Source organism: Plectropomus leopardus, chromosome 21, assembly GCF_026936395.1.
Source record: "Plectropomus leopardus strain MGB_pleo_1.0 chromosome 21, ASM2693639v1, whole genome shotgun sequence".
Classification (NCBI taxonomy): domain Eukaryota; kingdom Metazoa; phylum Chordata; class Actinopteri; order Perciformes; family Serranidae; genus Plectropomus; species Plectropomus leopardus.
The window spans coordinates 17,019,422-17,038,517 of NC_142196.1; the positions used below are offsets into that span (position 1 = coordinate 17,019,422).

A 19,096-nucleotide genomic window follows, 5' to 3' on the forward strand; every position below is an offset into this window, starting at 1 on the left:
GTGGTGGAGCTGTTGTTTCCTGCTCAAAGAACAGAGCTGTAAATCCCCATGCCACATCATATACTATCTAGTATACTTCATGTGCTTGGTTAAATATTAATTAGATAATTTATATTACCACTTCACATCATATCCTAGAACCCTTAAAACTCGGCAAAGCCATTTCCAAAACTGCACTTTGATGAGGGACCTCTGTAAATTTAGTCACATATCAATATGAGCACCTTCGGGCAGATCCTAAAGGAGATTGGGGAGTTTGGTTTGTTCCAGAAACAGTTATTGGCTGTGTTATGCATCACAAGCGTGTTTGCTGCTTTTGATGTGATCGGTCAGGTATTTACAGGAATGAGCTTTCCACATCACTGTAACACTGACTGGATCTTGGAGCGTGGACCAAACCTGACCGATGAGAGAAAAAGAAATCTCACCATCCCTGTGAACGAGGATGGAAGATTTGAAAGCTGCAAAATGTTCACACCTGTGGATTTGGATTTGGAAACCATTGAAGCATATGGGATTAACACCACCATTGGGTCGATAGATGGATGGGACTATGAGGCACCCATAGGTGCTTCTAGCATTATGTCAGAGGTAAGTAAGCAAACCCCTCAGCATCTCTGTAGACTCAAGACCCTCAGGGTCCAAATGTTTGCTCACAAAGTCTGTTTCTATATTGAGAAAGTTCCTTGCCATGGCCCGGTTCTCTCTCTTTCATCTATTCCTTCGATTTCCCTTCAGATTCACAATTCTTTTCTTATTTTCAGTTCAATCTGGTTTGTGACAAGAGTGGTTTGATTGAGGCAACACAGTTGAGGTAATGACACATGCACTTCCACCTCCTGCTCAGTACACATGGAAATTCTAACTTTATTTGTGAGACTTAAAGGGAGACTTAGTTGCTTTTCCTGCCCTGTTTTCCCATATATTGTTTTTTGCCTACGTGAATAACGGAGACTATATCATGGATGACACTGCCTACACATACGAAGCAAATGGCTGTAACTGTTCTCTGCTCGCAGTGTCTCCACATTGTGGGCGATCCTGAGAGGGGTGTCACAGAGCACATTCTCCAGATACTACAGAGTGAATGTTGCAGGCCTCCATCCATCCATTGGGTGTGGTTTTTCGGCTGAGCTCTTCTGCTTCATCTCTGTGAGGTATAGGTGCTGCGGATTCCTTGAGATTCAGTGGGTTTTATGTCATCCAGTGTTGAAGCACTGCTTCTAGTGGCCGTGAAGGATGAAATACAATAAAAGTTATGGCTGTAACAGATCTGTGAATCCTGGATGACCACCAGTGTTTTAGGTTGCGTGGAATCTCGTGAACCTGAAAGAAGAATCTGTTGGAATGATCTCGTGGATGACACCAGAAGTTATACCTGAGCCGCAGTCATCCGAGGTCACAAGTGACTTTGTTTGCAAATACTTGACCTACGCATATGCAAGATGGAAGATATTCAGTCTTACTCTGGTGGAAATCTAGGATTCGTAGGCCTGTAGTTACATCCATAACTTTAGTTTTTCTATTTTTTAAGTTTTGAAAACCAACACTATGACCTACAGAGAACAAATACAGTGCTGAACAAATTATCCAAGAACTTAAAATTGAATTTATAATGAAATCAAATATGATATATAAGTCATAGTATTTTTTTCCTCATTTATAATCAGGTATGACAGCTAAAGCTACTGGACAATCAGTTAGTGTCATGACTTGCAGACAGAGCAGCTAATGTAAAAGCAAAGTTTACTGGGTCCTTGACAGTAACAGGTTTTGTTACCTGGCAGACAGTTTGTAAAGGCCACAAGTCCAAAAGGGCATGCTTGACTTTACTTTTATTGTTGTCTGTCTGAAGCTTTATGTCATGTATACTGTTGAACATGTGGTTTGTATTCTAATATTTTTTTATTTTCTCCGCACTGTAAAGCTGAACTGAGTTATTGACACTTGTTAAAAGTTTAACTGGTACAATCTTACAATTACTAAAAGGTAAAGCCAAAGTAACTGTGACTGCCATATCACTCCTTGGTTTTATTGGTTCAAAGATTAATTGGCAAGACGAGATATATTGCAAGATTCATGGCACTTTGAGCTGAGCTCATCCATACCTCACATGGCACTCTGATGAGGAACCGCCACAAATTAAGCTACATGTCAAAATGAGCAACTTTGGGCAGATCCTAAAGGAAATTGGGGAGTTTGGTTTATTTCAGAAATGGTTAGTCGCGGGGTTATGCATCCCCAGTTTGTTTGCTGCTTTTGACCTAATTGGTCAAGTGTTTGTAGGAATGAGCTTTCCACATCACTGTAACACTGACTGGATCTTGGAGCGTGGGCCAAACCTGACAGATGAGAGAAAAAGAAATCTCACCATCCCGGTGAACAAGGATGGAAGATTTGAAAGCTGTAAAATGTTCACACCTGTGGATTTGGATTTGGAAACCATTGAAGCATATGGACTTAACACTACAACTAGATGTATAGATGGATACAACTACGAGGCACCCATAGGTGGTTCCAGCATCATGTCAGAGGTAAGCAAGCAAACCCCTTAACATCTCTATAGACTCCCTTTAGTTTCACAATCCTTTCCTTTTTTCAGTTCAATCTGGTTTGTGACAAGAGTGGTTTGATCGAAGCATCACAGTCAATCTACATGGCAGGTTTCATGGTTGGAGGGTTGGTGTTTGGGGCAATTTCTGACAGGTAAGAACCAATAACACATGCACTTTTACCTCCTCCCCAATGCATGTGATGGTGCCCCAGTAGCTCACTGTTCAACGTGCTCACATTTAAGGCTGATGCCTCACCGCAGTGGCCTGGATGTGAGTGGTCCGGGCTCTTTGCTGCATGCCATTCGATCTCTCTCCTCTGCCTTTTCTGATTAAAAAAATGAAGCAGAAAATTACCTTTGGTAAAACTGTTAATTTTTAACCTGGACCGTATTTCCCTATGTACTGAAAAACTACAAATAATAAACAAATAATCTTTCTCCTGTTTGCAGGTTTGGGCGTCGTTTTGCAATCCTACTCTGCCTCTCTCTCCTACTGTTGTTTGCTCTGGGTACTGCATTCACACCAAATATCTATGTTTACATGGTCTTAAAATTTTTCTGTGGGAGTTCGGGAGGTGTCATTATGATGAACACATCTGTGATGGGTAGGTACACTGATATTCTATAGGTAAAGACAGTAGTAAAAGTGGCAAAAATAGGATGACTGAAAGGCTGATATTACTGATCATCAAAAAGTGTTTAGTTTAACTATGTGACTACAGTAATTGTGGCATCAAGACATACATATTTTAACTTGTCTTTAGGGATAAGCAGCACTGTGTGACGTAATAGTTGAGCATGTTGTAATTAAAATGACTAGAGTCCATTGTAATATTTGGCTCACTGATTTTATAGGGGTGGAGTGGACCAGCCCCTCCAAGTCTGCTGTTTGTACAATAGTGATCCTGCTTTTCGCCCCTGTTGGACTGATGGTGTTACCTGGCTTTGCCTATTTGATCCCAAATTGGAGGATCCTGCAGCTGGTGCTATTCAGCCCTCTTCTCCTAATTGTGGGAATACTGTACTGGTAAGCAGCCTTCAGGACCACAATATCTTAGACGCGTGTTTCTCTCTAATAAAGGTACCAGAGATGTTATAAACCTAACGTGCTCTGCTTTTGGAACTGTATTTCAATCAGGTATCTCCCAGAATCAGCTCGCTGGCTGATGACCCAGGGCAGGAAGGAGGAGGCACTAAAGGAGCTTCAGAGGGCAGCCAGAGTGAATGGGAGGACAATACCAGAAGATCTACTAGACAAGGTCGGCTGCATCAGACACATTTCAGCTTTAACCATAATAAATTAAAATTCACAATCATATAACCTAAAAGCTACTTTTTTCCTGTTTAGGTAGAGATGGAGGTTCCCTGCAGAAAAGAGAACATGTTGGATATCTTCAGGGTATCATATTTGAGAAAACGTACTCTCTTAATGGGCTGCAACTGGTATGTATTTGTTTTCTCTTTTGATTAGGGTTAATTAATTAATTTATGCCACTGTATTTCATCTTTGTCAAGAGCAAGTTAACACCTCCTGAAATTCTTGTTTATGCTGATCTCAAGTGGTTTAATGTCTCATGTTGCTGCAGTGATATAATAGGAAAAGAAAAAGACCTGAAAATTATTATTTTTTTAAAGATAGAAAGATAAAATTATGAGAAAATAATAATAAAAATAGGGAAATGTCCATATAACATAACTCTTGTTGTTATTATAATTCTTAAGTAGTAAACTGAAACTGCTATATCCCCAATTCTGATGCCAGGTTTTCAACAAGTCTTCTGTATTTTGGAATGAGCCTGAACGTTGGCAGTTTCGGCCTGAATATCTACCTCACACAGTTCATCTTTGGTCTTGTGGAAATCCCCGCGCAGCTCAGCAGTTTGGCTCTAATTCAACACTTTGGAAGGAGAATCTGTCAAGCAGGCTTCCTGCTTTTTGGAGGAGTTGCTTTCCTCATGATCCTTGCTATCCCAAAAGGTACTGCATGCTGAAAAATAATTTATTTTCTTTTGCTGTAGAGGTTTTAATGTGCCATTGTTTATCATGTATATCATTTACTCATCAGATCTGCCTGTGATGGTAATAGCCATAGCTGTACTGGGGAAATATTCAGGCACTGCCTCTTTAAGCACAGCCTATATTTATACTGCAGAATTATACCCTACTACTTTAAGGTAATGTTCACTTGAAACCATGATGTATGATGACATGCTGTATATGTTAATGATTAATAATCGGCATGAGATCCTGATTAATCAGTCTTGCATTCTTGCAGGCAGAGTGGTTTAGGAGTAAACTTCATGTGTGCTCGTGTGGCGGGCATCCTCGCTCCACTGATCAGGCTCTTGGACGTCTACCATCACACCATCCCCATGCTGATATATGGCACTATCCCCATTGCTACTGCAGGTTTATGTTTGCTACTGCCCGAAACCCTCAATGTTGAACTGCAGGACCACACTGAGCTCAAGTGAGTGATGAACCCTTTCAACACAGATAAGGAATACTGTAATATAGTAATAATAAGTAAATGAGTCTTATCTGATTTTAAGAACAATGGTTACAGTATTACCTTTAAATCTATTATAATTCTGCTTCTGTTTTAATTTCAGAAATCTAAAGACTGGGCCTACAGAGGATTTGTTATGTGCTAAACAAATAGCACATTAGTTGTTTTTTTGTTTATTTGTTTGTTTGTTTTTTACCATTTTTCTTATCAGGTATGATTTTTTTCATTATCTAAGTAGCAATAGTTAGTCTAATGGAACATATTGATAAATGCTTATTAAATTTTAAGGATACAAAGAAAAAAAAGAGGTGCTTAATAGCATCAGTAAGAACTTGTTGATCACTCTGGATTTCAGCATGTTTCCTGATTTTAAGGAAACAATAATGCTGTATTATTGAAGTGCTTTAATTCTATTCACTAATCCTTCTGCTTTTTATTTCACAGAACCACAGACTGGGGTTACAGCAAGCCATGCTGAGCTTATCAACAAAGAGAAAAAAATAATTAAGAAAGAGAAAAGTTTATTGAGAAATAATGGTTTATTGTCACAATTTCCTCAAATGTATTTTCATTGCATTGTATTTTAGAATTGGCACATTGTAATAAATTTATTCACACTCACAATTTGTTCTGCTTCAAGTCAAAGAAGTTGAAATGCACTTATCGCAACATGTATTTCTATCACTATTACTTTTTTCTTTACATTTCACTCTAATATTTGATACAGTTGCAGTAAATTATCACCTTACACTGGTTTAGCAACATGCAACATAACTACATTTTTTTTTAGAATAAATCAAGTCAATCAAAGTCAATTACATAACCGTACTCATTCATGACTCTGGCATCCTGACAATGGATAATGGATTTTATGCACCAATTTGTACATTTTCTGCATCAATTTATAGTGGAAATGTCTTAAATTTTGTCAGGAAAAATATCCTCTAGTACTTCCATCTTTTTATTATCCAAAATTCTAAATATTGAGGGGGAAGTGTCCCGTATTCCCTCTGAAATCTACACCTATGTAATGTTAGGCATAACCTTTATCCCCAACAGAATCTAGATCACCACAGACTGCATGATTAGCTATTGTTGCAGTCAGGTTGTTGGTTGTGATTCATTACCAGTCAGTATATGAACATATTTTAAAAAGTTATGACAGCAGTTGGACAAAGCATGGTGCCTCGAACACATCTCGAAGATTTGTTGTCACAGTCACCATCAGATCAGCTGAGGACAAGAACACACAGTTTTAATGAAGAGAAGCCAGGTTAATGAATGATCATGAATATGACAAGCAAGAATACACAGTAAAGATAAGCGTTGTCTGCAACTCACATTAGTATTTATGCCTCAGACTCATTGGACATCATGTCAGCAGTGTTCCTTAGAAGCCACCGGTCCTTGTGTTGAGCATGTCCGAAGCCCTCATCGTAATTCCCTTTTCTTCTGAACAGTTGTTTGTAGTGAAATATGCAGTAGAATTCTTCGTATAAAGGTGCGTAATTGTACATGCTACAAATGAGCACAATTTGTCACAATTCAGCATAACTACTGTATTTGGTTAGAGGTAGTTGTTGTAGCTATAGATAGGTGGCACATTTAGAGTTTACTACCGATTACAAACTGTGTAGACATGTATTTCATTTACGTTTTGTAAATTCTCCTTTAAAAGTTGTCGTATCTCTTTCAGCCAGTGGTTACCAGACATGTTATGCCATGAATTTTACTTGTTATAGCATGAAAAGCACAGGTGGACATTATGATCACTTCTGGTTTCAGCAATTTCAGTTCTTCAATTAAAAGCAGCAATTAACAGTGGCACTGCTTACAACTATAATACATGAAAATTTCTCCTGTGATAAAAGGTCGTTTCAACCTTTCATTTGGCATATGTCTCCCAGTTTGGGAACCAGTGCTCCAAAAAACATGCAATCATTTTTAGCCTGTAAAAATTATAGGTTCTGTCAATCATTCAACCAATCAGTCAGTGAATTAATGAATGATTTATAAGAATATATTTGGCAAACATTAAGTTTATTATAGTTATTGGCCTGGATATAAGATGAGGTTTCTAATAAATATGTTTGAAAAATTGGGGTTGCATTATATTGAACAGCAGATATCGTCTTGATGTATTCAACCAGGACCAGCCAACACCATGAGCCTGCTCCTTTAAGAGAGTGTTGCATTATGGGTTATTTGTAGCCTCACACTCCATTTGAGAGCAAGAGTTTGCAAGAGTTTCCCATCTAAACAACAGATGATAGCTTCCATCTAACCAGGTGCTAACCAAGCACTGCTACAGTAACGCACAGTGTCAGGTAACCTTTGTTTGTATACTACTCTTGCACAGTTAAGTTGGAAATTACATCAGTTCTTGCTCGATTTGCATATTTTGAATCAAAATTCAAATGTTAATTATCAGTTATATTTGTCCATATAATGTGAAAGTCGATTTTTTTGTTTTTACATATACCATAAAGTGTTACTTTTTTTTGTGTCATACTAATTGAGCATTGAAAACTGTCATGTCCGACCTTGATAGGTGTTGAAAATGATTCTTTTAATGCAAAAGGTGGTGGTCAAATGTGAAAAATGTTGGGGTTTTTTTTTTGGTTTTTTTTAAGAAGCACATCATAAATATAGTGAAATAAGTTGTGTTTCTATACAAACAGTGGTGGGTCAGCTCTCTGTGAGTGCTATCTTATAACCAGGCCAATGCAAAGTTTATCAATATTAAAATGATCAGAGTAAATAATTCTTTTTTGCACAGATAAGAAATTAATATTGGAAATAATTAGCAAAGTCGTAGGTGATTATTCGGTAAAAACAATTTAGTATCTCACCTTAATTTTTTCTTGCACTGCTTACAACAAAAGCAAGTTTTGTGAAAAATGTGTTTGTCGGCAGTGATTTTTTCCATCGGATAAACTGGCTTCAAACAGGCCGAACACATCTCTCGACAAACTGATTGAAACTGATAAGAGAAATGAGACTGCGCTTAGTTAAAACAAAAAGACTTAGTCATAAGCATTCATAATAACAAATGCAAAAGCATAAATGAAAACCTATATTGCATCTTTAATGTCAAATGCAGGTCAAAAACAGTTTTAAAGAATACAAGCTAAGATTAAATCCCCAAACATCATTAAGAAAATCATAACCAATAATAACCTCTTATAAATACAAACAATCAATAATAACTGACATAATTCAAATATTTGCTAATAAAATTATGTACATAACTTTGCGATAAAATGCATGAAAACACTTAGGTAACAAACTGCATCAATGAATGTGAATGTTTTAGGGTTTCTGATTGATTGGCAGTCGAACTTCTGGGTACTTGGTCACCTGGTGCGTAGCCGGACCGGCCTGGACTGATGTTGTTTCTGGCTGAGCATTGACAACAGTGGAGGTTTTGGAGGAGTAAAACCGGTTTCCAAAGTTATCGGTCCTCTCATAGTTCTCCATGACTGTTTTAGTGCCGGTGATACTGTTCCCCTCATGGTCAGTCTGCACCTCAAGTACACTGAGCTCTCTTTTAGGGGTGAGAGAGGATTGTTTTTGACCCCCTTTTCTAGGGTCACTTTTTCTGTTTTGAGCAGGACTGTTGCATGTCAATGTCTTAGTTGTGCAGAATTTATCCTCCGTCTTTGTACTGTGCTGACATGTTTGGCAGATTCTCGTCTCTGGTGGAAGCATTTCGGTTTTATCTGTCTTTCTAGCAGCTGATTGGATGGAAATAAAGGCAGGTGAAGATGGAGGACTTGATCTTTGTTTCGCAGAGGCTGCCTCTATGTTATAACTCTGGCTGACTGGCAGAGCTGCGTTTCCCTCTGCTGTGGGGCTTTCCTCTGTCTGCGGTGATTTTGTTCTGCTTGACCCAATGCTTATTTTGCTAATATTACCAGATGATGGGGATCCTTGCCCCGTCCCCAGTGACTCTTTGAACAGACATGATAAACCAGCAATATCTGAGTCAGATTTCAAGGTAGAGACAGAATAAAGAGCTTTCTTTATGGCGTCCTCTATGTCCATAAGTCTTGCTAAAGTTTGTTCTTTGAGATTCATGATTTCTTCACTGGCGCGCTCAAGATCTCCAAAAACATGAGCCATTGATGGCTTGTTTTCAGTGTTGTTTCTCATTAACGGCAACCTCTCTTTGTTTTCTGTTTTTAGCTTTTTTTGTTTCTTTTTGCTGGACTTCACAACCCAGTCAGGAACGTTCTCAAAGACTCCCCTCAGGGCCGTTACATCGACCTTGCTGGTGTCCTGTTCGATTTCCTCAACTCGACTGAGAATGCTTTGCAGTTCCTCCTGCTTTCGCAAGTTGTCAAAGATTTCCATGGCTGCTGTTATGTTCCCTCTCATGATCTCATCCATGTGAACTGACAGCCGCTGTCGGCGTTCGTCCTCTGTCTCAGTTCGACCTTTCTTTTCCCTCATCTCAACTTTGCTTTCTTTATTCATTTCTCTCCCATGTTTATCTTTGCTTTCAGCAGTTTTTCCACAGACATTTGGGTTTTGGCACAGTGGACCAGTAAGAGTTTGTTGTGGTTCCTCAACCACATGTGCAAGAACTGAGGAACTATCTCCAGACATGTGTTTTGGGTTTTTGTTGTCCGGATGAGCAAGCTTTACTCTTTTCGGCTTTACAGGAGCACTTTTAGCTGCCTTTTTACCCCCAAATTTCTTACATGCTTCTTGAAAATCTACATGGCTTTCATCTGCTTCATTCATATTATCTTTGATTGTGAAATCTTGTGGACTTTTCTCTTCTGTTGAAATATTTATCTCCTGTTGTTGCTTACTGATATCTGTTTTATCACTTTCTAAAATGACAGCTGAACCTTTACTTTGATGCCTTACTTCAATGTCCTGAGACATTTGTGTTGCTTCATCAGAAAGCTTATGTCTTTGATGATCAATCAGTGACACTGCCAATGGTTGAGAAACGGTTTCTTTGGTTCTCACAGTATTACTTTGGGTTGACTCAGGATCCTTTTTGTTGGCTGATTGTATGTCACTTTGCTTCACTTTTAAATGCTCTGGTTTAGGTGGGATAGTTGGTTTGGGGCCAACAGGCCTTCTGCTTTTCTCTGTGACATCACTTGTAGCCGATTTGTTTAGGGTGTCATTTTGGCTTTGGGGCTGTGCATTTGCTACAGTCACTTGTTCTTTGGAGACCTCTTTTCTTAGTTGTGCTTGAGTTGATTTAGGTTCAGTCACAGGGCAAAACTCCTCCTTAGATGGGTTTTGAACAGACACTGCATCCACATTTTGTGATCTTTCTGTGTGAGTTTTGGATGAGTTTCTGTATATCATAGCTGCTCTGAAATCCCCTCTACTGACATTGATGTTGGATCTCTCGAGGGAATCCAAAGCTGCTTGAAGTTTACCCTGAAAAACAACTTCCTCATCCTCTTGCTCTGCAGCAGTTGTTTCTGGACTGTGTACAGACTCCAAAGTAGATTGAAAGTGTTGTTTTGAGACCACCTCTGTGCCTTTTAGGGACATTTTGCCAAACGTCTCAGCAATTTGTACTTCTTCAGGCTTAGTGGCTTTAAGGCATGTGTCTGTATTCTTATGTTGGGGGTCTGATATATGCCCTGAGGTGATGTTGGAGGCTGATGGGAGTTCATCCCACCTTGGCTCAGTGCATGGGTCATCTTTTTGGTCTTCATTTTCTTGAGGTAATTCTTCTTTAGTTCGTGACCCAACTGAGATGTCAAGTTCCTTAGAAGATTCTTGAAAAAGGAATTTCTCCTTTTCTTGTGATAGGTCATGCAAAGATTTGGCCTCAGCTGTTGCCTTTTGGAGGCTATGAATTGCAGTTTGGAGGTTAGACATTTCCTTATTATCATCCACCACCTCAACCAATTCAGCCTGGTGGACCTGCGCCTCAAGGTGTAGATATGATCCTTGTGGCACAGCTTTAGAGTTAAATGCTTCTTGTGTTTGGCCACCACACTCCTGAAAAGTCCTCTTTGCTTGCACATGGAAGAAAACGTTTTGCTGTGGTTGGACCGGTCTTTGGTCTCCAGAGAACAAGTTTTTCAGTCTCTTTACATCCACTGGCACCCATTCTGAAGCACTCTCCTCTGCTTGATCACCTCCTTGTTCATGATGAAGCTCCTTTTCTTGTCCAGCAACATTTTGGTCAGGAGGGAGTTCTTGTTCTTGGACTGTTGGTTCAACCTGAAGAGTTTTCAAATACTCCAAATCTCCCTTTTCAATACAACTTTTGAACAGTTTTACATTCCCTTTTACTGTGATTTCAGGCCTTATGAATCCTTGGCAGGTTTGATCTTTAGGAGTTTCTAGAAGGCAGCTTATGGTTGAGTCAATAAGGCCTTTCCTTAGGTCTCGATTGTCTGGTTTACTCACATCACCTCTTTCTGGCTCCGGTTCATCATATTCTGCACCTTGTGAGGGACAGTAACTTTTCACATCTTCTTCATCAAAATAATTGTAGAGGGAGTAAACAATGACTTCAGCACATCTGTCTGCATCCTGCTGGATTATCACTCCTTTACTCAGAGAGTTATCCTGATTGAGAATATCCTCAACAAGCTGAGCCACATTGGCAGTTTTAAACTCTGTGTCTTGGTTGGTTGTGAAGTGATGCTGATGCAAGGGTACATCCACCACTGTGGCCTCCATACTTCCCTTGCTACCCTCCTTTAGGTATGTGATCTGAGGCTTTAGGTTTGTCCGTGGAAGTAACTGGAGTATGAAGTTTTGTGCACCACCTTCTGACACCTCATCATATTTTATCTCAGGCCCACTCTCTGATAGTGTGAATTTGGCCTTTTTGGCTATCATTGTCTCATTAACCTCAATGATTGAGCCATCTGAATGTATGGCATTGGCACGATAAAGGGAATTCAGTGTTTCCTTGATGTTCTCCACCATCGTCTCAATTTCATCCTTGTTCTGATGTCTAATTTTATCAAATGGCATTGATTCAAACAAGTGGGCTCTGTTCTTGACATTAGCTATCGGATAATCCTGAGCTGCCCCACCGTCTCCTGCTGGGCTTTGGGAGTTTGATGCATGCACAAAGGAATGCTCTTTTTCTATGTTTGTTGGGATAAATGGGTTGTTTTGTAAAAGAGCCCCACTCGTTCTGATTATTTGCCCGCATTCCTCTGGATCAGGAAGGCTTGTAGGCTCACTGTCAAAGACTGTCTCACCAGTAGAAAACTCTTCCCAATCAGTAAACTCAGTGCTTTGACCAGTGATATTAACACATGGGCTTTGTTTACTGGGCTGATCAAGACTTTTGGAACATGCATTGCTTTTGTTTTCACTTGGTAGATTCTCTTTGCTACATATTTCCAACCCCTGTTTTCGTTTTTGGACTGCCTCTGTCGGATCCCCAGGTATAGAAACGTTCCCATGGAACTTATTTCCTAGATGTGGTGCAGATTTGTTCACAGACTGACTCTCAAACATCCTTCTGGTAGCCTGAACATCTATTCTTATCATCTCCTCCTCACACTCTCTGTTAGGATCTGGACTAGAACAGAGCATTTTCTCTTCCTCCATGATTCCTTTATCACTTTCATTACAAGGACTATTGTCATGCTTCTCAAAAACAGCTGATGTTTTACTGATATTGCCTCTTTCCACTTTTCCCTCTGCCATGTGCATCTTGGGGGTGGAAGGAGCTACTTTGTTGCTTAGGGCACAGTTCTCAAATATCAGGCATCTGGAAAGGACCTCTCCCTCGTATCCAGTTTCACCAGCTGTCACTTCAGTCTCGGAGCTCAAAACCTCAGCAAGCTCCTCATCCACAACTTCATCCAACATCTTCAGTTCTGGGTGAGTGTGTTTCAGGAGCCGTCTCAGCTCACATTTCTGCCGCTGTTGGTGTAGCTTCTCTTTGGAGAGTTTGGCTGGCATGGACTGTGGGGAATGTGCCTCAGAGATGTTTTCTGGTCCTGACTGATGTCTGGTTGAAGGAGTTGGAGGGAAGTCATCCGTCCTTTGTTGAGAGTCTTCAGCCATCTTGGAAGAACAAAGTAGTCGATTGAAAGTTATCCAGTGAAAGTCATGCTCCAGAGTGTGCAATGAAAGTTATGTTACCTTCCAAATCATGCCGGTTTATTTGCTTTCCACATGCCAGGTGTCAGTGGGTTAGCCGAGCTCCAAAGCAACCACAATGGCAAATTAGGTAAAATTAAATGTAGAGAGAAAAGCATCCAATATGTTTTTTTTCTGCTAAAGAAAAATGTGTATCTCTTCAGAGAAACAAGCATTTGGTTACCGCACATCAGATGCACACCGTGATGCAAAATATCTCGTGAAATGAAAACTTACCTGTTTGACTCTTTTCCCAGATTCAGATGACTGACCACTTTCCTGGATGAAAACAATAATCAAAACAGGTCAGGTTAACCTGATACGGTGGCTGATCAGATAATCAATCATTATATGATGAAATGTTACACTTTGTGTTATATGATAGTATAAAAGATAATAAACTGCCGTGTGTAGATACGAAACTACTTGTTGAAACATGCTGCCACAGTGTACGTGCATTGGTGGACTGGATATACTGTATGTGTTTTGTCCATCATTCCCCTCCTGCAGTGAAGTTTAATGATATACTGTGTTGAATTTTCCCTTAAAAAAAAACAAAAACAATGTGTAAACTCGAACAATGCTAATCACTTTCACTCATCATTTATGAGTGTGTGGTGGTGCAGTTTTCTGCAGAGATGGTGCCCTCTGCCTGTTTTTTGCCTGTGCACCGGCGATGGCTGAGACTGTAGGCATTATGTTTTTGGGTTGTCCGTCAGTCTGTTTATGCATTCATACATTCTTGTGTCATACAACATATCAAGAATGACTAGAGGGAATTTCTTTAAATTTGCACAAACATTCAAGTAGACTCAAGGATGAGCTGATTGGATTTTGGTGATCAAAGGTATAAAGGTCACTGTGAAAATCTGAAGATGACCTTCAGGTTGTCTTATTTTGGTATCTTTGTTCTCTTTCTCATGTAATCAAAAATGACCAGATGCTCAAGTCTGAGGCAGTTTTTAAAAAAAGTTTTCTTATTGGTAATAAACACTAACTTTTGATCAATCCATATCTGTTTTAAAGAATAACTTTATAGGCCCCACCTGTTTCTGCCTAAACCCCACCAATGCCGGCCTATTCAGAGTACATATAATTTGTTTAGACACAGATACAAATAATGATATACAAGATCATTCCTACTGCATATTATACCTCAGAAGGTCAAAATAAAAACATTTTTGATTGGTGAACACTTAATAAATGGACAGATGTTTACCAGTTTTAAAAGGCTGTGTGTTGAATCCTGAGGTACAACCTTTGACAGATAGAGAGCGGACATAGCTTTGACCGAGACACTCAGGTTCTCCTTGGCTTGGATGAAGGAGCTGTCTCTAAAATCTGCAATCGACCTCCTCTTTTCATCTACAGAGACATCCAACACAACAGTGTGTTTAAGTTATTTATGACATATACTGTATAGTTATTAGAATATGGCCTTAATCAGAGCTGGCTGAGGTACAAGTTGATAACGGTATCAAGAACTTTCTTTGATACAAATATAAAATCCTTCACATGGGATTTTGGTGGAAAGACAAAAGTATTCGGAAGTTTGTCTCACTTTGTTTACTGGTAACATTAGCTTTTGACAGGGGCAGGTGGTGTCAAAATAAAGCGCTATTTTTGGAGACAGTCACAATGTCATGTGACTGAGAGAGTGACAAATTTTAACAAGTGACTTATTTAATAACATACTTCAAAGTTCACATCCATGTCACCAAACTATGTTAGGAGTAAGAAATTTAGGGGTCACTAGTAATGAGACTTTATGAGCTAATATTTAACAGCTGCTGTGTGATCAAGTTATAAATGTACCTCTTGTGGTGGAGAGGGACAGACACCTGACTCCGCTGACACAAATACTGAGAGTTAAACAGACAGGAAAGTCACTACAGCTGACAAAGCACTGAAGAGCTAAAGTAAGCATTATATGTCTTAAACTTGTTTGTAGAAGCAAAGAAAGCAAAGTCCAATAGCTGTAATAGGTATAGGTTTTAGAAGGGAAGCAGAGGAAACGTTCCCTCTTAATATTAAGAACATTTGTCTCCTACAACAAAGTGGTAGCAGAGGACTTTTATTTTGTAAATTAAAGATATTTACATCATAAATTGAGGAAGAAAATGCACAAACTGGTGCATCATAATTCCCCATAATACAGCAAACTGTTTGATGCTCAAAATTTTCTAGAGGAGTACCACCAAGCCCCTGATTTTCGTATGTGGTCTCCTAAATGCTAAGAGAAAACTTAAGCCCTTACTCGATGCTGGCAAAACAGCATGCACAAACTGTTTTACATGTGAGTGAGATTGTTTGCACTCAGCAGACACGCAGAATATTCTCTAGCTGCACGATTTGATCAAAATACAAACTATACTCACAGAAAATAAACAGCCCAAGTTCCTTCTGACCTGCCTTCTTTTTTTCTTTCAGTCTTTATGGACCTTGTCAGGTTTGATTTCCTGTCCGTTTGTGGCTGGTAATGCCACTCTCAGTCGCTCCTTCTCTCTGCCTCATTCCTGCCCCAGTAACAGCTGACCCTTTCACCCTCCTGCACCTATTCATGGCTCGCTGGCTATTTCTGTCCTGTTTTGGAGTGGTCTACTGTGTCCACACCAGGTTGAGTCAATCATGGCTTCTTGCAGAGTCACTATGCTGATATTCATCTCCATTCCACCTCTTCGCTTTCATTTACACCGTCCACAGCTTTGACCTGAGTCACGGGAGCCAGAGACGGCTTTCCTGGGAATGTTAAGCAGGGGAGCTGGAATATTGTTTTGGGTTTTTTTTCAGTTGCATGAGGATTTAGAGACATGATTTGGCATATATTTGCTATTGTGTTGAAACCTGAGCAAGTTTGTTTGATTCCTTTAAGAAAAAACATTGCAAAAAAGGCCATGAGAAAGTTAACAAGACATGCCTGCATTGATCATAATAGCTATAAATATTGTTCTCTGGACATTTTCCCTCTTTTATTTTTTTAATATATATTTTTTCTGATAATATTCCACCCTTTTATACCCCCCCACCCCCACCCCTACCCTCCCACCCACACACACACACACACACACACACACACACACACACACACACACACACGTTTTTGAATAAATCAAACCAATTTGATCAGGTTTCAAAGGGTTAAATAGCTTCTGAAGGTGTCCTGAACACATCACAAGAAAACTGATGATCCAGGTTTTGAGGGGTTAATCAATGCGTCTTTTTAATGTTCAACTTCTTTGCACCATCTGCACTTTTACAGTAAATCAAGGTCTTGGGTGAGCTTCAGGGCATAATGCCAGTTTCCTCACAACTTTAATCAGGGCTGTAACTGGTCTCATCAGCTGGTCTTTGTCCCTGAAGTGTCCACTGAGTTTATTATGGGATGTTTTGATTGTTGCTGTGTAGTTTATGACTGGGCTTTTTCTCATATGTTTAAACTGTGTTTTTTAAATTGTTAATTCTGTGTACCAATCAAATTCCCCTCACTGAACAATAACAAGCTTTAATCTAACTGATTAGCACTGATAACTACTCAATAGAGAGATGCTTTAGTGACTTTAGAATTGCTTTTCTTTCATGTTGGATAACACTTTGAAGATTTATTTCCCTGCTTTATTGGGCAGTAGATTGGAAAACATAGTGGTCAGGTTGGCAGTTCATCACGGGGCACACTTTGATGAATGTTGTCTGCTACTCACCAGCTTGAGAGGATGCAATTGTTTCAAAATCAATGCCCCCTATTGTTTTTCTCCTCTCCGTGCGGGTCTGATTCACCACCTAGAGAGAGAAATAATGGACTGTCACTGCTACTAAGTACTTTGTCTATGTTTTGGAAGTAACATGATGGAAGTTACACAATGGAAATGTCCCTGAAATCGAGCCTTTAAATTAATAGAAGTGATAATTTTTACCTTTCGGGTGACATGATTTTTTGCATTCGTTTTAGCGTCAATAACTGGAGCATCAGCAGGAATTTGGGTCTTTGGTTCCTCTGCAGAGCTCTCTAATTCTTCAACCTTTCCATTCACCATTTGCATGATGTCTGCTGCCTTGTTAGGTGATGTGAAGCTCACACCTCTGAAACTGCTCTTCGTTGTGGTTTGTGTAGCTGCCTTTGACTCAAACAGAGCCTTCAGGGCTCCAATGGACCCAGCGCTGCTGTGAAGGCTCCCCATTGACTTACTGCGAGTCAAATTGGTTTTGTCTCGAGACTGTTCCCTCGCCTCATTTCTTCTCATCAGAGACTCCAGATTAGTCTCTTTGCTGTCCCGGAGATATGGTGTTATCTGACAGTGATACACAGAAAAAAAAATGCATGCAGATTTTTAAATGATTTTATTTTAAATGATTCGATTTTTTGTGTTTGACTCAGAGGTTACCTCTTTGAGCGCCTGCCCTGGCTTTGCTTCACCATTATTTACCAAAGTGTCTTGAACAGATGAGCTGACTTCCACTGTAGTTTGATACCTGTTACATATACAAAAGCAATATTTATTATAACCCAATCACCAGAATAAATGTTGGCGTTGTATGTTTCTGCAAACCAGGCATATATAATATATGGATGTTATTATGTAGAAGTTGATGTTAAAATTTTTGTTTCCTTATGTTTCAACAACACTGTCCAACTGTGGTAATGTTTATATACAAAAACTACTTGTTCAGAATGAAAAAAAAAGCATGTATGGTTTGAAAAATATTATATTTGCTGCAATTGCTGCTTGGAACAGCAGTGGCTCACAAAAAAATTTAAACATTTTGTTGCCACTAGAAATGCAGTGATGTCTCACTAATAGTGATCACTTTAGATACTTTGATATGATACCTTTTAAATGCAAAAAATGAAATTTATCTATGGCTTGCAGAAACATACATGCCAAAGTTTTCCTCTGACAACTGAGCTGTTAAATCATACAACTGGGTGATGTTTCCTTTACCTGGCAACCAGTTGGGACACAGATGTTGTCCTGTCCCGAAGCCCTGCCTCTGTCCAGGTGGGCTTGTCACATGACGAGGGGACGCTCCTCAGTGACTGGGTGCGCCTTAGGTTACTTTTCCATTCCATGGCCAATCCCGTCACAGCAGCACAAAAGTTTGCAAACAGCTTTATCACCTAATATATAAGATGAAAAATCAATGACATTTTCTCCATTATTGCAGTGCGTTTTCTCTGCAGAGGATCAGCAGACCCTGTCGTGTCTTGTCAATACATTCTGTTGTAATCATCATCTTAAAACCGCCGCTGAGCATTTCATCTGCTCGTGAAACTAAACATTTTCCCAGAAGCTTATAGAAATGGCAGGTTGTAACATTAATAATGCAGAGCCCATAATGAGTGGGATGTCGCACAAGTTAACAGCAGTGTAAAAGAGTACAATAACTACTCACTTTAGAGAAAAAACATAGTTTTGAGGTTTCATAAAGGGAAAGTTGGAGTAGAATCGTTACCTTAGAGGCGTCAGGCAGTGTCTGTTCCCAGTGACAAGCAGAGACACTTCCGCAGCATCACAAGACTTGCACACGATGTGAAGCTTTTCTGTGCAAAGTCCTTTTTCTTCCTCATTGCCACAGACTGTGTAAAATGATCTGTAAAAATGTCTCGAGTGGCAAACAACAGGATATAAATCCCGAAGACAGTCAGTAAAACAGATGACATCTACTTTCATCTGAAACACAGAAACTGATGTTAATTCAGAAATAATTGATCAAACATCCCCTCTTTACTCAATATAAAGCATCTTTTGTCAAGATTGTGTGCTCTGGCTCCAATGAGTTTTCAGGAGAACCCTTGATGGCTGATGTCAGGTCAAATCCCAGGAGATTTAGATGTAATTATTTGATCTTTGTGCACCCTCGAGGGGAATTTGGGTCATTACAGCAGGACAGAATGGGACAAAGACAAAAAGCAACAGATAAAACTTAACCAAAATCGAAAA

General features: G+C 39.5%; 2 protein-coding genes across 11 annotated transcripts; one reads left to right on the forward strand and one right to left on the reverse strand.

Annotated features, from left to right (window-relative positions):
• The first annotated feature begins 41 nt into the window (after window positions 1-41).
• LOC121960930 (solute carrier family 22 member 13-like) lies at window positions 42-5,687 on the forward strand. 5 transcript variants are annotated; one of them, XR_015775315.1, is made up of 13 exons: window positions 42-591; window positions 765-814; window positions 1,020-2,534; window positions 2,603-2,706; window positions 3,005-3,159; window positions 3,410-3,581; window positions 3,693-3,813; window positions 3,903-3,997; window positions 4,317-4,531; window positions 4,620-4,728; window positions 4,830-5,024; window positions 5,167-5,274; window positions 5,508-5,687. XR_015775315.1 is itself a non-coding variant. In XM_088071744.1 (11 exons), exons 2-11 carry the CDS (start codon window positions 2,160-2,162, stop codon window positions 5,539-5,541), a joined length of 1,575 nt encoding a protein of 524 aa, XP_087927870.1. In that variant the 5' UTR covers window positions 42-591; window positions 765-2,159; the 3' UTR covers window positions 5,542-5,687. The 5 variants fall into 5 exon arrangements, 3 of the variants coding, with proteins under 3 accessions (XP_087927870.1, XP_087927871.1, XP_087927872.1); XR_015775314.1 differs by having other exon boundaries at window positions 765-2,534; XM_088071744.1 differs by lacking the exon at window positions 5,167-5,274 and having other exon boundaries at window positions 765-2,534.
• LOC121960928 (xin actin-binding repeat-containing protein 1) lies at window positions 5,584-19,082 on the reverse strand. Of its 6 annotated transcripts, XM_088071741.1 has the most exons (10): window positions 18,609-19,081; window positions 18,098-18,273; window positions 17,540-17,627; window positions 17,072-17,446; window positions 16,859-16,937; window positions 14,380-14,525; window positions 13,398-13,439; window positions 7,916-8,046; window positions 6,405-6,581; window positions 5,584-6,296 (listed from the first exon to the last, which is right to left on the reverse strand). In XM_088071741.1, the coding sequence occupies exons 2-9, from the start codon at window positions 18,223-18,225 to the stop codon at window positions 6,413-6,415; spliced, it is 1,158 nt and encodes a 385-aa protein (XP_087927867.1). In that variant the 5' UTR covers window positions 18,226-18,273; window positions 18,609-19,081; the 3' UTR covers window positions 5,584-6,296; window positions 6,405-6,412. The 6 variants fall into 6 exon arrangements, with proteins under 6 accessions (XP_087927867.1, XP_087927866.1, XP_042366766.2 ...); XM_088071740.1 differs by having other exon boundaries at window positions 5,584-6,581; window positions 18,609-19,082; XM_042510832.2 differs by lacking the exons at window positions 5,584-6,296; window positions 6,405-6,581; window positions 7,916-8,046 and adding an exon at window positions 8,131-13,085 and having other exon boundaries at window positions 18,609-19,061.
• Window positions 19,083-19,096: the final 14 nt, after the last annotated feature.

Bases quoted from the DNA above. Each gene is read 5' to 3' on its own strand.
- LOC121960930 (XM_088071744.1), top strand. From the start codon at position 2,160: ATGAGCAACTTTGGGCAGATCCTAAAGGAAATTGGGGAGTTTGGTTTA. The intron at 2,535-2,602 runs GTAAGCAAGCAA...TCCTTTTTTCAG, and splicing joins GTTCCAGCATCATGTCAGAG to TTCAATCTGGTTTGTGACAA. The intron at 3,814-3,902 runs GTCGGCTGCATC...TTTCCTGTTTAG, and splicing joins CAGAAGATCTACTAGACAAG to GTAGAGATGGAGGTTCCCTG.
- LOC121960928 (XM_042510832.2), bottom strand. From the start codon at position 18,225: ATGGAATGGAAAAGTAACCTAAGGCGCACCCAGTCACTGAGGAGCGTC. The intron at 17,447-17,539 runs GTAACCTCTGAG...TATCACTGTCAG, and splicing joins CAGGGCAGGCGCTCAAAGAG to ATAACACCATATCTCCGGGA. The intron at 14,526-16,858 runs GTGAGTAGCAGA...ATGTCTCTGTAG, and splicing joins AATTGCATCCTCTCAAGCTG to ATGAAAAGAGGAGGTCGATT.